The sequence below is a fragment of the Gambusia affinis genome, linkage group LG02 (genome assembly GCF_019740435.1).
Source record: "Gambusia affinis linkage group LG02, SWU_Gaff_1.0, whole genome shotgun sequence".
NCBI lineage: Eukaryota > Metazoa > Chordata > Actinopteri > Cyprinodontiformes > Poeciliidae > Gambusia > Gambusia affinis.
Genome location: NC_057869.1, coordinates 31572205 through 31589238, shown reverse-complemented (window position 1 = coordinate 31589238; position 17034 = coordinate 31572205). Strand labels below are relative to the sequence as shown.

General features: G+C 37.8%; 2 protein-coding genes across 3 annotated transcripts in view; both read right to left on the bottom strand.

The window, feature by feature from the left end:
• The window catches only part of lrrk1 (leucine-rich repeat kinase 1), a 55432-nt gene extending 50872 nt beyond the window's left edge, over positions 1-4560 (bottom strand). Inside the window, exons 1-2 of one of the 2 annotated variants that reach the window (XM_044143239.1) lie at positions 4202-4560; positions 1028-1154 (exon numbers count right to left, since the gene is read on the bottom strand). In XM_044143239.1, coding sequence (XP_043999174.1) covers positions 1028-1097 — 70 coding nt within the window. In that variant the 5' untranslated portion in view covers positions 1098-1154; positions 4202-4560. The remainder of the gene's footprint in view (positions 1-1027; positions 1155-4201) is intronic. The other variant, XM_044143231.1, reaches the window with a different exon arrangement.
• Positions 4561-5051: 491 nt separating this feature from the next.
• On the bottom strand, positions 5052-15557 carry aldh1a3 (aldehyde dehydrogenase 1 family, member A3). The gene is made up of 14 exons (XM_044143221.1): positions 15491-15557; positions 14602-14812; positions 14427-14531; positions 13121-13261; positions 12316-12445; positions 11485-11546; positions 10403-10531; positions 9175-9288; positions 8089-8191; positions 7366-7550; positions 6819-6983; positions 6364-6521; positions 5515-5589; positions 5052-5417 (listed from the first exon to the last, which is right to left on the bottom strand). Exons 2-14 carry the CDS (start codon positions 14698-14700, stop codon positions 5348-5350), a joined length of 1536 nt encoding a protein of 511 aa, XP_043999156.1. The 5' UTR covers positions 14701-14812; positions 15491-15557; the 3' UTR covers positions 5052-5347.
• Between the last annotated feature and the right edge of the window lie 1477 nt (positions 15558-17034).

Here is a 17034-nt window from a genome sequence, read left to right as displayed (position 1 = left end):
AATGACAAGAATTCAGGTGCAGAATAGGTTAGATTTCAATTTTGCAGGTAGTGCAGAGAAAAGAAAATTCTCTGTTCTTGCAGAATATTTATTGGGATTGAGTTAATGTCTCTAAAGCAGCCAATGCAGAGGAAACACAAAGAAACATGTTGTCTTTCTCCATTAGCTATAGCTCCATTTATTCTCCTTTAAAAAGCAAATGAAAGGGGATTGGTCAAAAATAAGCACTGTGATCATTCAACTTTTGGCCCCAATTGGAAGCTTCCTGCTTCAGTTTGTATTTTATGACAGAAATTGTCTTGTAGATACTTAAAGCATGCTAGAACTTTGAAGTAGGTATTGTAAAATTGGTAGCTTATCCTTAAGTTGCTTTTTACTTATTGTATTCTTGTATTCTATTTTTCTTTATTTTCAAGACACTATACTAATGTTGTTATTTTGGTGTATTTTGTGTGGTTTGTTTTATGGAACTGCAAATGGAAATTAGCATTTTGTTAAATTGTGTGTTCCTTAATATGCATTATCCTCTTCTAGTAAAATAAAACTCAAATTTAAACTTTTCCAATTAAAATCAGATTTATTTCATGATTACACAACCAATGGAATTGTCCTGGTCACCTGGTGCACCAAGGTTAGGCTGAACACAGAGTAAATGACAAAATTACTATAATGCACATTTAATAATTATTTACAGAGTTGTAACTTATATGCAAATACTTCAAATGGCCCGATCTCCGATCAGTTAGAACCAGCCGGTTCTGTCAGAGTTCAGTGAGTGCAGTGTAGGCCATGAAACAGGCACTCTGCAACAGTTCAGGATTCTCACTCTAATGGTTTCACTTCTGCTTATGCGAAATTTGAGCATACAGTCGATCCACACACAGACACGTTTCAGTTTAGAGGAGTTTGTTTTCTCATGTCCCTCATTAATCTGGTACTGTAGTATTAAAGCTAGGTCTATGGTTTTTATCCTGTAGCCAAGAGTAAGAACTTTGTGAGAATAATGAAAAGATGGAAAATGACTCACTGTTTCTTTGCTCCATATTGCTGGGAGGCCCTCCAGTTTCTCGGGAAACGCCAACAGACCAGTAGGACATTCCTACTGGAGTCAGTGGCAAAGCTAACCACAACTAGAGCTCAGGTCCTTCAGAGACCTGCATGAAGAAAGCAGCATTAAGAGACAGACTGATGCAGAGCAAAAGACAACAGATGTCAAGAGAAAGAGGGTTAGGCCAAACCCTATTTCCTTCATGGAAGAGGAAATGGAGGTTGTTGAGAATAATATTAGTGTTTATCTGGAGAACTGACTGGACTGGAGACTAAATAGTGAAGCTCTCTACAAGAAAGGACAGAACAGACTGTGCTACTAGAAAAAGCTAAGACCCTTCAAGGTTTGCAGCAAAATGCTACAGATCTTCTATCAGTCTGTTGTTGAGAGTTTTGTCTATTCTGCTGTCGTCTGTTGCAGCAGCAGAATCAGAACCAGAGACATAAAAAGGCTTAACAACCTGATAGAGAAGGCTGATCCTGTTCTGGTTCTGCTGATCTGGTTCTGATCTCGTGTGTGTTGTGTTGACGTTCAGATCAGTCATTAAGATCAGTACGATTGGGGATGACTTTGTAGATGATGATGCAAAGAAGGATTTTACATAAAAATCAACATATATATGGACAACCCTGATCATCCTCTACATCAGACTGTCTTAGAAAACCTGAATGTCTTCAGTCAGAGGCTTCTTCAGATTTACTGTAATACTGACAGCTACAGGTGATGCTTCCACAGCCATCAGCCTCTAAAGTGTCTCTTTGAAGAAACTTATATAAGTTACAACGTCTAATTTCCCTCTGTGATTAATATGGATTTTTTAAATTTAATTTAATTGAATGTGGGAGGAGCACCTGGACACAAGTACTTTACAAAGACAACCTGAAGTTGAGGACAATTTCATACTGAAATTTATGAAACACATTTTTATTGTTGAAAGCGAAGTGTTACATGAATGTGGAGATTAGCTCAACTGTCTCTTTTTATTATAAGCAATCTTTATATTTTTATTTATTTATTTCAAGTACTTGATAGTTCCTGACATGCAACAGTCAACAGGAACAAACTTTAGCAGCTTCTGCTTAGGATGCAAACAGTTGCTCTGAAAAAAAGAAAAATCACATTTTGTCATGTTGCAACCACAACCATCTGTTTATATTCTTAGTATTTCATGTCAAAGCCATACACAAAGTAGTGCACAACAGCTATGTGGCTGAAAGAGGATATATGGTTTTCAATTTTTTTAAATTAGAATCTAAAAGCTGTAGTGTGTATTTATATTCAGCCTTTCTGAATCAGAACATTGTAGAACAACATTTCATTGCAGTTACAGCTGCTGGTCTCTGGGGTAAGACTCTACCAGTTCCTGGTAGTACAAGTATCTGGATCAGATTTCAGCTGAAATTCTGATCTGAAAAACATTTATTTCTAATCAGGAAAACATAGCAAGCAATTTAACCTCTAGAACCCGACCACCGGTGGGTCCGTCGGGTGGGTCTGTCAGTGTGCCCTTGTGATCCATCAGTGCAGAAAGGGTTAAGTTCAATAATTATGAATAATCTTTAAACTGTATAATAACAGGCTGACAGTGTTTGGTAATCATGTAGTAACCCAGCTGAAGGGTGGGAACCTTTCTGATAGATAAGGCTTGGGAGCAGAACAGTGACAAAGCAAACACAGTGGTTGATGTACATCAAATTGACTGAAAAACAGAAGAATGTGGCCTAGTTAAAGCCAAAATTGCAACATGACTGAAATAATTGGTTTGATCTTAAGACAGCTGTTTAGAAACAGATACCAGCAGACTTCAACAAACTGAAGCAAATGTGTAAATGGTGGTCAGCTTGGAGAACAGCTATAAACTGATTCTTACCAGGACGTGAGAGACTTTAAAAGACAATTGACGACTTCAAAAATATTTCTGCTACAGCTTCTACAAAGTTCTTCCTCAAAGAGTGTACAGAGGACCCCCACCTATAATGCATCAACATTTCCAGATTTAACAATAAAAAGATTTTTCTGTGAAACCTCACTTTAAATTATTCACCAAAACTGTACCTAGTTGTAGCAGATATTAAACAACCCTACATCCCACTGGGTTGTTTACAGTTCACACAATTTCCGGTAAGCTTCATTGAGCTGATGCATTATTTATGTCACGGCCAAACATTAGCACTGGGTAAAATCAGATCCAATTGTTCAAAACTTCAACAGAGTCTACGCCTTCAGCAAGTAATAGTTTCTTACTAGCCGAGGGTGAGCAGCATGATTAACAGCACTAATCATGCTGTTAATCATGATTAGTGCCAAGAGCCACTTGGCTCTGATCGATTGTTTCTGACCAGAAGCTATTTCTGCAGGTGGCAGTAGAAACATTGGGAGAAGAAAGAGGTAAATTTTTTTTCACAGAGTATCTGTCTCTTAAACCATTCTGTCAAGACATAGTGACAGGTTTAACAAATGTGTAAAGAACATATTTTTTAATAAAAGTTATGCACTGCAGCTTTAAGAGTTTAATAAAAAAAAAATTTCATTGAGAAGATATCGTCAGTAGACTACTATGTTACAGCTCACTCGTGTATGTTCCACCTGACCCGGACCATGCGGTTAATTATACCATTTCTCTGTACTGGGACCAGACTATTACTATAGCACAGTAAATATCAACACCAATTAATAGCAGTCACGTAAATATTTTGTATCACATTTTGAATTTTTAAAAACAGCTCCAAACTACAAACAGGCAGAGAGTAATTCCACTGCTCTGTTATTACAGGTTTAAAAATATCTTTCCACTTCTCTTGATGTATTTACAGGAGGGGATGTCTGCCTGACGCGTTCGTGTTGATGCGCAAATTAACTGCGACACTTTTCCAGCTCTATAAATGGTTACTACGCCATCTTATCAAGATAGTTGTCTCGAATACTGAAGGAAATCTGAATAACTCAGTTTCTGGGTCAGTAATTCCGGAAGTTTGGATCTGTTATTTGTTTTTATTTTGTATAAATCTCTAAGTATTTCCATGTATTTCCATGACGCGTCAACTAAATCCAGCTTCAAAGTCTGGAACTCTCGGCGGAGACCCAGCAGCCACCTCTTCTTGGCTGCAGTCCCAGACCTCAGCGCATTTCCTCAGTCAGAAACACCCGGCTTACCTCCAGGCTGACACGTCCAGCTTTCCTCCCGACAGGACAGCATTATTCCCGCAGTGCTGCGCAGCGTCAGGCGGTAACCTGGACCTTTCCTGCCCCGGCTCTAAACTTCCAGTCCACTTCCTAAATCTCAGATCCGAACTCTCCAACCCGGACACACGCCGCTGTTACACATGCGTACGGAGGAGCAGTTGGGCTTCAAAACAACATGTAGTTCCGCTATTCATTCCTAAAATAACACCACGCCCACAGCTACAAACAGCAGACCCGGAGACATCTTCAAAAGGAGCAATAATAATAAACCAGCACATAAATACATAAACCCTATTTCATTGTTTACGGTTATTCTCTCAGAATTTTTTAGTGAGTTATAACAAATACTGAATTATTTTATCCTGGTCAGTTTACATTAAAACGCAGTTTATTTCATTAACAGCTGAAATCAGCTGTGACTGCTGGATAATTAACCGTTTCTGTTGGTCCTGGCGTTCACACACAGCACGCTGAAAGGAAGGAGACCACTGAGACCAGTTTCTGAGTAACTGGTATCAGAAATCTAACGTCCATACGTCCATACATGAATAAAAATCATCACATAATTTTTATTCATGTATATTTATCTTAGTGAATGCCAACTGTTAAAGAAACATCTACCACCTGCCGGGCCACTTCGTGTCCCTGTGCACACATGCGCTGTTACATTTACTCACTTCCAGAGTAATTTCACAACAGCATCTCCCCAGCAAAGCCCGGAGGTGGCAGCATGCGGCAGTCATGTAGAAAATTGATCCACAAGAGTAAAATGTTCTGAAATACTTTCAGGAAATTCAGGAGAGTAACATAATATCCCCTGTACACATTTATTTAATCTTCAACTTTAAAATTCTTATTGTGAATAAATCTTTTTTGCTATTGTCTACAAACATGTTAATATATGTTAATTAAATTATACAAAGTGTAAAGATGTGAAAAAAAATGCTAAAAGAGATTAATGCTTTCTGAAGGCATATAATTTCTTACCCAAATATTTTCTATTAGTGTTCACAGATTTAACAGTCTAAATCAAGCATTCTGATGTTCTAGAGATTTAAAACAGGATGACATAAGGATCAGGACAGTGCAGGGTGGCATGGACTTTCCCAGCTCCGCTCACATGGAGTCATTCATCTTGAAGGTTACAGTTTTTACCTCAGAGTACTCTGCAAGGGCATATTCCCCTCTGGAGAGATCAGACAGAGCAGAGAAAGATGTTCAGGCGGTGTGGGAAAAAGGAAATAATTTTATTTCCTTTTTGATGAAATGCTGATGCTTCTTACAGCTCTCTTCCATTTCCTGACATCTTGTATCCTCCAAATGGAGTCTGGACATGCATGGCGTTATAGCAGTTTATCCTTGAAACGGACAGAAAAGGATAAGCCTCAATGATATTATTATTATTATTATTATTATTATTATTATTATTATTATTATTATTATTATTATTATTATTATTATTAGTAGTAGTAGTAGTAGTAGTAGTAGTAGTAGCAGTAGTAGTAGTAGTAGTAGTAGTAGTAGTAGTAGTAGTAGTAGTATTAGTAGTAGTAGTAGACGTAGTAGTAGTAGTAGTAGTAGTAGTAGTAGTATTTCAAAATTTCTTTGTGTTACACAATAGCTGCAAGAGAACTGAAATCGACAGAATGGGAAAATAAAGGCAGAAATAAATATATGACCCAACTGAAAACACACATTCTGCCACATCATCCACACGAAAAGCATGATTAGTAAGATGCAACCAAATGTTGCATTATGGAGTAGATACGCAACAAATCATTAGCTTATCAGTGAGCTGAAGGTTAGCAACTTTATTTAAAAACAAAAAAAACAACAACATTGTAACAAGTGACTTGATTATTTTTTGAGTGGGTGATGTGACAGAATGTGTGTTTCAGTTTGCAGCTCTCATGGAAGCAGATATTGATTGTCTGGTTTTTCATAACTTGGTGAAGTTTCCTCCAGAACTGAAAAAGACTCCTGGATAGGTGTTGAAACATCTTCAGGGAAAACTGAGTGAATGTCTAACTGCCTTCAATAAAATCTTTTGAGTCTTTTGTTCAAAATGGGCTTCAGTTAATACACAGGAATTCAGAAGCCTGTAATTGTCCACTAGAAGAAAAGAAGGTTACCAGACAGTCCCAGTCTCCAGGGCTCCAGACACAGACAGAGCTCTGTCCATACTTGTTGTGAACACAGCAGACACCAGGCCATACTGAGAGTTGTTGGCCCGCTCTATGACTTCCTGTTTGCTCTTAAAGCTGAATATACAGAGCACAGGCCCAAAGATCTGAAAGCACAGATATATAAATGAAGCTTTTTAAATAAAGAGAAAAAAAATCTGCATTGTACAATGCTAAATGGAACTTCTTTATAAGGTCAACATTTTGACAAAGGATTTTTTTTGGGTACCACTAGACCTGGGATGGCTGACACTCTGTAAGTCATATGTTTGTGTCTTAGGTAGTTTGGCTTGTTTCACTGCAAACTATCAATCAGCCTGTCTTCTGGCTGTTTTATTACAGCGTGTCTCATGTGGCTTTTCCTTTTCACACTTTTCATCCATAACACTGCATCGTGATGTTACCTCTTCCTTGGCGATCCTCATGCTGTCTTTGACCTCGGAGAAGATGGTGGGTTGAATAAAGAGACTTTTTTCTCCCACAGCTCCTCCTCCGTATTCCAGCTTGGCACCTTCTTTTTTCCCACTTTCTATCAGGTCAATTATTTTTTCAAACTGTTGTTGGTCAATCTAGTAATAATAGAGAACATAAACAAACAAGAAATGAATAAAAATGTTTTTTATTTTGTATTTGCAAGTAATTACACAAAATTCCTTATTTAATAACATACATATATTTAACAATATGAAAATAAAAATGTAGGACTGACCAGGTGGAGAGTTTAAAAAATGAACAGAAAGGTAGAAATGAATGAATGGATGGAAGGAAGGAAGGAAAGAAGGAAGGAAGGAAGGAAGGAAGGAAGGAAGGAAGGAAGGATGGATGGATGGATTCTCATTCTATCTTAGTAATCACACAGTGAAAGTCAGGCATGTATTTTACAGTGCCAATTCATAAATGTGTTTTCATGATTTTTTTGAATGAAACTTTTAAAATCTGAAGCTCTGACACCTGTGGCCCGTGTGTCGTCTGGGGGTCCAGCGGGTCTCCTATGACAATCTTCTTGGCATTTTCTATGCTACGGCGCACAAACTCCTCATAAATCCTGTCCTGCACAAAGACACGTGATGCAGCTGTGCAGCACTGGCCTTGGTTGTAAAAAGCTCCTTTTTGAATTTCCTCCACAGCCAGCTGCACTGCACACACACACACACACCCGCACACCCATGCACACACATCACACACATGCAGACGCAGACAGAAATAAATGCAAATTTAAGAAGAAATGGCACCATCTTTAGGTCAGAGTTCAGTCGTTCAATGATCTGTGTGGTTCTACAAACACAAAAAATCTTCTACAAATCAAAATATGTTCATCTCAGAGCTGTCAGGCAGTTATTTCATAAAGTCTAAGACCCCAAATCGGACAAAAATGTCCTGAGAAAATACAAGTGTAATTTTAAAATGATTATTTCATTCAAAAAGAAAAAAAAAAGATACAAATCATCATGGCTATATGTGAAAAAAAATAATTACCCACCTAAGCTAATAACTTGGTGGCAACAACTTCCAACAAGAAAGGGCCCGCCATCTTCAGAAGGTTAGTAACTTTACCAGAAATGATCCTTAATGGTTTAAGTATACACACGCACATCCATACGCCCACACACACACACGCCTGCATACCATGGGGCATGACAAGCAGCCTAAAAAAACAAGGATCATTTTACTTACAGTCACAGTCAGCAAATACAATACAAGGGTTCTTCCCTCCCAGCTCCAAAGTGACTCTCTTCAGATTACTTTTGGCTGCAGCCTCTTTGATCAGTTGGCCCACCTGGAAGAAAATGGACCTTGAGATTGTAAACACATATATCGGTAGAAATAATATGAATCCATGTGTAAACAGTTTTTATATAATAAAGATAAAAAAACAGCATTCAATTACTGTAGAAAGTTTTATATCAACGAATGCAGATCACTGCAATGCAAAAGTATTCATACCTCCTGTACTTCTGAGTAGTTCTTTGGTATTCTGCTAGTGTTTTATTGATAAAACACTTTAAAAAGTGTGGTGTGCATACTGTATGTCCCCCCCTAGATTTGGAAACAGCTAAACAGTATCCAGTGTAATCAGTTGTATTCAAAAGATGTTCAAATCTGGTTATCCATAAGTGGCAAAGAAAACCATAAAAGAAGAAAAGTTCTCTGTATTCATTTTACCACAAGCCTGGACACAGTGGTCATATGAAAGAAGACACTCGAGTCAGGTGAGACCAAATCCTATTAGCTTACACAGGCAACCACCACAATGCTGCCATTGGCAGTGGCAGCATCATGTTGTGGGCATACTTTCCTTCAGCAGAACAAGGAAGCAGGTAAAAGTGGTTGGAAAAATGGATTATGCTTAACTGAGGAACAATTGTGGAAAAAATCAGTTAGAGGCAATAAAAGACTGAGGTGGCGGTTCAACTTCCAGAAGAACAACAACCCTAAACACGGATTAGTTCTGTGTTTAGGCTCTAATCCGTGAACTAAATATTACTGAAAATCTGTGACGAATTGAAAATGTATTTTAATAGAGATTGCCCAGGCAAGTTCACTAAATGTAAACTTTTGTGCAGAGTAATTGGCAAAATTTCAAGTCTTTAAATGAGTAAAGCTGGTGGAGACGTGGCTGTAGATGTAGGTCTATATAGTACGAATATAAGGGAGATTAGTACAAATGGACGTCACATTTTTCAGTTTGATCAGTTCATCAAATTCACAAAAGGGTAATTACTGTGTGCAGCAGAAACATTTTGTCATGCAGTCACAGACCTCTGTGGAGCCAGTGAAGGCCACTTTATCAATGCCTTCATGGCTGGCAATCGCTGCTCCAGCTGTAGATCCAAACCCTGGAACGATGTTCACCACTCCAGCAGGGAAGCCTGCCTGAAATGGAGATCCAGAGAGCATGCTAATGTAGGAAACCAGATCCTATCTGCCCCTAAACCAAACACGCTACTAAAAAATTTTAATCATCATCTCACATTCAGAATATTCAAGCCAGGGAGAGACGAGGTAAAAATGCTCTTGGACCAGAAAGCAAACATTGGCTAATTACGGTTATGCGAAAAGGATTTTTCTTTAAAAACTGGGTTTCTGTATTTGCAAGATTCTATTCTATTCTATTCTATTCTATTCTATTCTATTCTATTCTATTCTATTCTATTCTATTCTATTCTATTGTGGCTAAAAAGGCTTTTATGGATTCAATTTGCAATTGTGTGCCTGGCTCAGAAGGGTTCAACGGGGCTCAACTGGAATTTGAACCCAGCCAGTAGGAGGAGCTCTTAGACTAGTAGGCTAGATGAAAAAGTTTGTCCTACTCTCCCACAGTAACTAACACAGATACTGTCTCACCCTAGATCATTGAGAGGGAGGCTCATTGGTCTATGGGTATGATTCTCTTTAGGGTGTGAGAGGTCTTGGGTTCAAATCCCAGAAGAGCCCGACTAAGAAGATCAAAGTAAAACTCACCCCCAATCAACTTTTTTTTTTTTTTTTTTTGGTAAGTTGTCTGATCAAGTTAATTAGGGTTCTATCTTTATTTTCTGTTTAATGCATTTTCACAATATTGCCAGAGAAAGAGACTCAACTTCTAATCAATGTCTGACCGTCCTGAAGGAACCCGTATCATATTCTGCTTCAGGCCCCAGATAACCTTGGGTCAGGTTTATTTCTGTCCATGTCTGTATGTAAATGCCTGTCCAGAACTATATGTTAAGAATAAAAGATTTAAAAAATTCTGTTCAAGAAGTCATTCAGTTAATATGATCTTGTCTTAATGTTTCAAGCACATCAATAATTTCAGGTTAAAAACACTTGGGAGTTTCACAGGACTTCTCCAGAAGCCGTGAGGTGAGAGCAAGGTGCTCGCTTTGCTATAAAAGAAACCTAATAAAGCTGCAGGCATTTTCCATGAGAATCTGGGCACCAACTATTAGTTTCCTTAAACATTTTTGTTAAAACAGAAGATAATATTCTCTCAGTTTTGGAATCAAACCTCTTTGATCAGTGATCCAATGTGCAGCGCAGTGAGTGGGGTCTGCTCTGCCGGTTTGATCACCACAGTGTTTCCACAACTCAGGGCCGGCGCTAACTTCCACATGAGCATCAGGAGAGGGAAGTTCCACTAGTGGAGACCAAAAAACAAACAAAAAAAGACAGTGAGAGAATTTACAGTAGTGAAAATATGTAGCAGACATGTCAACGTTCCTCTCTGTGTTTAATGCACTTATGGACATGAAATTCTTACCAGATGCTGTAATAACTGAAGTGATTCACTGACACAAAATCATGAACATAAGTTAAATGAATCCATAAATTGAGCCATGTATAAGAAAATGGAACGCGTGTTGAACTCTGGAATACATTTGTTGTTTTGGTTGGTAATGAGAATTTTTTAAAACACATTTTCTAAATGAATCCATTTGTCATGTTTATTGTTATGTGGTGATTTTGATTCGTTCTTTCACCTCCTTCAATGTTCTGTCCTACCCGTTCTGATCTTCATTCCATCCATACGTTTCTAACTGGATGATTGAAATGTGATCTTCTACACTATCTTAGGAGCTGCATTTCATTCTTTGATGGTATAGAGGCCCTTCAACCACAAAGACTTGGACTCATCACCAAAGTTACATGTTCCTAAATTTTGAGGTTCCATAACATAAAACTCTCTATGAATTGTCCATCAAACTGTTAGGATTTGGGGTTGTTTGGTTTTGGGTTTTGTTCAGTTTTCTCACATGTTTTTTTCTACTAGTTCTGCCTTGTTTCCATTTCCACTTTTGTTCTTCCTTAGAGAGTCTAGTTTATTTCTTGTTTTTAGTTATTTTTGTTTAGTCTCTGTAGTTTATGTTTCTGTAGTTTAGTTATTTTTTTATGTTGGATTCATTTCCTAGTCTCCTGTGAATTCTGTTTTTAATTTCTTTGATGTACTCTTTCTTTATTTTTCCTTCACTAATTCTACAACTGAACTTTACGTCTCTCATCTGCAGCAATCGGGTTCACTTTAAAACACACCATGACTCGTTGTTTCTGACCTATAATGACTATGTTTTTACCTTTTTTAAAAATACTTACTGGAATAATGGCTCCACAAATGCCAATCGGTTCATGTCTGGTTAAGCACACAAAGGTTTCATCTGAAATAATGAAAAAGTTATTGTCATTTCATGAATACTCTTGACTCTTGTTTGACCAAAATCATATTTCACATTTAAGCTGTAGTGGTTGTCAGGGAAATCAGCATGCTGTGATCTATAGGTCTGTACACATAAAACTCAGATATCGCCGTTCATAAAGTCTCTGAAACCAAGTCAGTGTTACAAATGTTTTAAACATTTGTAGTACACAAATGTTTACTTATAGTACATTTACTTCCAGTTTTTCTGTTACCATGGTATTGAGTTTCACAGCCACATACAGGCTTTCTACTTTGACTAATTCTTGAATTGGGTTATATAAAGTGATCTGTTAGATTTCTGGTTACTGTGTTAATTCTCATTAAGCCATTCATCCCATTTGTTTTCCTCAGCTGTGTTGGACTGCATGTCCCACCATCTATAGTGATGGAAGGCTTACTGAGACTGTGAAGAATAATTTATTGACTGAGCTTACATTATATTGTGGGTTTCTATTCATTTTGACCTCTCTAAGCACCTTCATACACATACTGGTAGGGAACAAGGGGTTAAAGGCCTTGACCAAGAGGACACTGACATGGGAAACTGGAATCGAACTCACTGATTTACCAATTGCAGGAAGAATATCCTCCCCACTTATCCACTGCTGCCTTTTGTGGGGATTTGTTTACGTACAGTTTGCTTGTTTGGACAAATTGATATTGTTGTTATCTTTAAAGCTTTGGAACTACAAGCTGACAATTAGAGGAAAGAATCCACACACACTCACCCACAGGTACACTTTTGCCATGAATCTTATCAGCCCAGCCTGCATAGTAATGCAGCGTTTTGATGCTACCTTCCAGATCAGTGAAGAAAGCTTGGAGAAATGGCTTCCCTGTGTCCAGTGACTCCAAGGTCTGAGGAATGAAGAAAAGATGCAGTTGCAATTATTACATTTAATTTTATTGTAATATTTTTTTAAACAGTAATCAGTACTTTATAGTGCTTTTTTAATTCCATGTACTGACAGGCAGTGTGGTACTCAGAACTGTCGTCTGATTGCAAAGAAGAAGCCCAACAGATTTGTTTTCATTATCTATCTATCTATCTATCTATCTATCTATCTATCTATCTATCTATCTATCTATCTATCTATCTATCTATCTATCTATCTATCTATCTATCTATCTATCTATCTATCTATCTATCTATCTATCTATCTATCTATCTATCTATCTATCTATCTATCTATCTATCTATCTATCTATCTATCTATCTATCTATCTATCTATCTATCTATCTATCTATCTATCTATCTATCTATCTATCTATCTCTCTATCTATCGATATATCTATCTATAGATATATCTAATATAGTATCTATTGTCAGATACTAATGTTCTGACATTAGTATCATTAGTACATTAGTACTTTCATTATACATTAATGAAAGTACTGAAACCACCCCTCCTGAAATGGTAGCTTGCTTAGACATGTTTAAACAAGATGTTTACAGGGCTAACATAAAAATATCATGTATGCCTCAGATATTCTTGTCTGCTGTCACATGTATCTTTGTGATGGTGTTTTACCGCCAGCAGTTTCTGGTCTCTCTCCACCAGGTCTGCCAGTTTGTGCAGCAACCTCCCCCTGCGGGGGGGCTCCATCTTCCGCCAAGCAGAGTCCAACTGGATGGCCGCTTTGGCTGCTGCAACCGCCTTATCAACATCCTCCTGCATTTGGTTGGGTCGGGAGGAATATGCACATCAGTCAGGATCCACTCAGGTTGCAAGCTGTTCCTCACTTTTTCAGAAGGTTTTAGTGTCAGAGTTGTGACTTTAACCATAGATGCTTATAATCTAACCAACCAAAACTCACTTCACACATTAGTTCTAAACTAACTGTTTGAACTAAGTCAACTGTCACAAGGTGACTCTGACCCATCCAATCATTGAACAGATGCTTGGAACAGATAAATGTGTGGATGTGTCATAACTGTTTTCATCTGAACTGAAACAAAACTGAAGTTATTAGCTTTGGACCTAAAGAGGAATGATCTAGACTCAACACACAGATTCAGTTATTACAGTTAGAAACTAAAGCTCAGGACTGAAACCTGGATATACTGAGATACTCAGACGTGAACCATAAAACACACATGAAGACAGTTACAATGGCCATTATCAAAGAGATAATGGCTTTTTGTTCCATTATCTCAAGAACATTTCTAGGATTAAAGGACTAATGTCTCAGTAAGTTCTAACTAAAACCAGGAAGATAGAGAACATCACCCAGTTCTTCTGAGAATGAACTATTGAACTACTTGAACTACTGTTAAGTTTATAAATCACCATTAAAGATCTACTGTTGTATCAACCATCCAGACCATGAATGTCTGGAAGGCTGATACAGAATAGACTTCATTGGTTGAACCAGAACCAAACATGGAGAAGCAGAATTCAGTTTTTATTCTCCTCTAATCTGAAAGAAATTTCCAGAAAATTGCAAAACAAGTGAAACAAATCACTGCTTTAAATCAGTGCTTTAGAGTTGCCTTTGATTTGTAGAAAGTGAAATATTGATCAACATATTTGATGGGTATTGATTATTTTGGTGATTTCCTATATAAAACATGTTTATTGCTTGTTTCACAATTGGTTACTGTATGACATTTTTATAATACAAAGCTCTTTGGACTACCTTGTTTCTGAAAGGTGCTGTACAAATAAACTTCACTTGACTTTAGATGGTTTCTTTTCAGTGATGTCTGTCTCATTTTCTATGAGAAACAAACTTCCTGATTGAATTAAAACAATTTTAAATCTAAATCTGCCAGGGGTGTTTTTGAATTTGAATTGGATAATTTTGGGCTTTTCAGTGATTCTTCAGAGTTCTTACTTTGTCTGCTTCTTGGACCTCACAGATTGTGTCCCCAGTTGCCGGGTTCAGAGTTGGGAACGTCCTCCCACTAACGGATGTGTGCCACTCATTGTTGATGAAAATCTGTAGAGAAGCCACATGTGCTTGAGATGATTCTTCCCAGGTTTAAATGTGTGTGTGTGCAGCTGCGTACCTTGGTGTATCTGACTCGCTGGATTTTGACAGGCTGAGGTAGATCTGAAGCTGGGATCTTGTCTGCCACTCCGTTCCTTGTTGTCCCCCTCTGTGCCATGCTTAGGTCCCAGTGCGGTGCAGGCTGGAGTCTGGCTGCTCGTTCTTCAGTTCACTGCCTTTAAAGTGTCCCCCCTCCTCACAGACGAGCTCCTGGCAGCTCAACTCCGCCCCTGCAAATTAAGTAGGAACCTTGTTCCTGCAAAGTCTGGGGTAGAGCCAGGCCTCTTCTGTTATTTTTAGGCTTTTTGTTCATAATTCAAATAAAACCTGAACTATAGCAATACTGGTTAAATTATGGACTTGCATACAGTAGTGTGAAAAAGAGTTTGTCCCAACTATTTAGGATAGGCTTAGAATATTCATCTAAAATTAGCAGGCAGAGTTCAGCAATTGTTTTTATCAGCCAAACCTCAAGGTCCTTCTCAAAGTAACACATTGCAGTGATAAATATGATGTTGTTTGTTTGTTTTGGTAAATGGCCTGTACTTGTACAACACTTTATCTAATCCGGATGACAAAGCGCTTCACATGACATTCAGTCATTCAGACACTGCTGGACAGAGGGAAGCTGAGGCTGCCAGGCTCCGGCGCCACCAGCAGACCAGGCAGGTGAAGTATTTTGATTAAAGGCACAACAAAGACACACAGAGTGGGGGTTGGAACTGGCAACCCGTCAGTTGCGGAACAAACTCCTTACCGTCACCACTGTTGCCCCAGTTTTGCAGACTATTAATGTTTTAACTTAAATATCTACTTTCTGATGCATCAATATGAACCAGGGATCCTCCAGTCCAGGACTTTTGGGTTCGAGTCCTGCAGGTTTGAAATGTGTCTCTGCTTCAACGCACCTGAGTTAAAACACTCGTGTCATGAGCACAACTGTGGAGAATTGGACTGCTCACTGAGGAGGAAAATCAGCCATTTGATTCAGCTGTGTTGGACCAGGAAGGGACACACCTAAAGGTTACAGGACACTGGCCCTCTAGCCCTTGAGGCTTAGAGTTGAGGGCCCCTTGTATAAACCATATGAAGAAATGAAGAGAATCTAAATCGAAACACAGCAGCTACTTCCTGTCCCTCTGATACTTCTGTACACTGACAACAACCAGGCAGAGTTATATATGGTCACTTCAAACAATAAGGTAAAACATTGTTTTTGGAATCTATTTTTGTTTGTTTGATCTGAGAGTGAAACGGTGATGGTGGGCTTTCATTTTTTATTCAGAAGCCTAGATCAAGAAATTCACTGCTGACTGTTTTCTTGTCAAATCAGAGAATACTGAGAGAAAAGTCCAATACTGTTTAAAATATGACATTAACTCAATCTGCAGTTATTAACAACAAAGCAAAAGTAGCCAGAACTCCAGAACTCTGCTTCAACAAAGGCCAGTAAATACTTGCACTCACATACAGTCGGCCATTGTTTCCTCTTCATCGCCTCTCCTTTTTGTCGGTGTTTAATTTGAACAACAAGGTTTTGCAAGCCCATTTTTCACCTCAGCAACTCCATAATGAGGCACACAAATTGACCTAACTGATTGGACAAGCCAACAAAAAGACAGAGGACAAAGGACAGAGAAATAAATTCAGGTTTGTGTGTGAGAACATTGGTGAGCAAAATCTTAGACTCATGCATATGAGTATGGAGGAGTGAGTGAAATAATTATATCTAAAAGATTAAAAGAAAGAATGCCCTCTACTAGTTTTTTTATAAGCAATGAAACCAATGCATTATGCTCAGACAGTAAACACAAAAGCAAGTAAAATTGCTTAATTATTTTTACTATTGTGATACTTGAAATAATTAATACAAGCAAAATGTACATAAAAGAATGTGTATTTAAGTCTCTGAAAAGAAATTATTGAGCAATTTAGACAATATGTTTTCATTTTATTCAGTTTGAGAAGTCATACAAACTGATGAGACATTATGAATTTGTGGAATAATATTGCCAAATAAAAATAATATAGTTCAGAAATTGCAGTCCTTACAATTTCTTTTCACTTCAGCCTCATCTGTGCCGTGTGAGCTAGTGTTTCTACAGCTGTGTCAAAACTCAATTTCAGAACATTGAAAAAGCATATCTTTTTAAAATAAAAATTTGTAACAGAATAAAAAATAAATTTAGTCCACAAGCATCCTCATTCACATCCCGTTCACCCGTGATGTGTATCATATCACGTTATGATACGTTCACATTATTTATTGACTGTATCTAAAAATATTTTAAATTTCAATGAAGCCATGAAATAATACAATACAATAATATTGTATAGAGTAGTTAGTGTCAGTGTCAGTTGATAATGTCAACTATATTGCTTGTAGGGATTTTTAAGGTCCAGCAGATGTCAGTATTCAGTGACACAGCACCAACACAGTATCAGTTCAGCA

Excerpts from the sequence above, each read along its gene's own strand:
- aldh1a3 (XM_044143221.1), bottom strand. The coding sequence starts at position 14,700 with ATGGCACAGAGGGGGACAACAAGGAACGGAGTGGCAGACAAGATCCCA. Across the intron at positions 12,446-13,120 it reads GAGACCAGAAACTGCTGGCG|ACCTTGGAGTCACTGGACAC; the intron begins GTAAAACACCAT and ends TTCATTCCTCAG. Across the intron at positions 5,418-5,514 it reads TCAGGAAATGGAAGAGAGCT|AGGGGAATATGCCCTTGCAG; the intron begins GTAAGAAGCATC and ends TGATCTCTCCAG.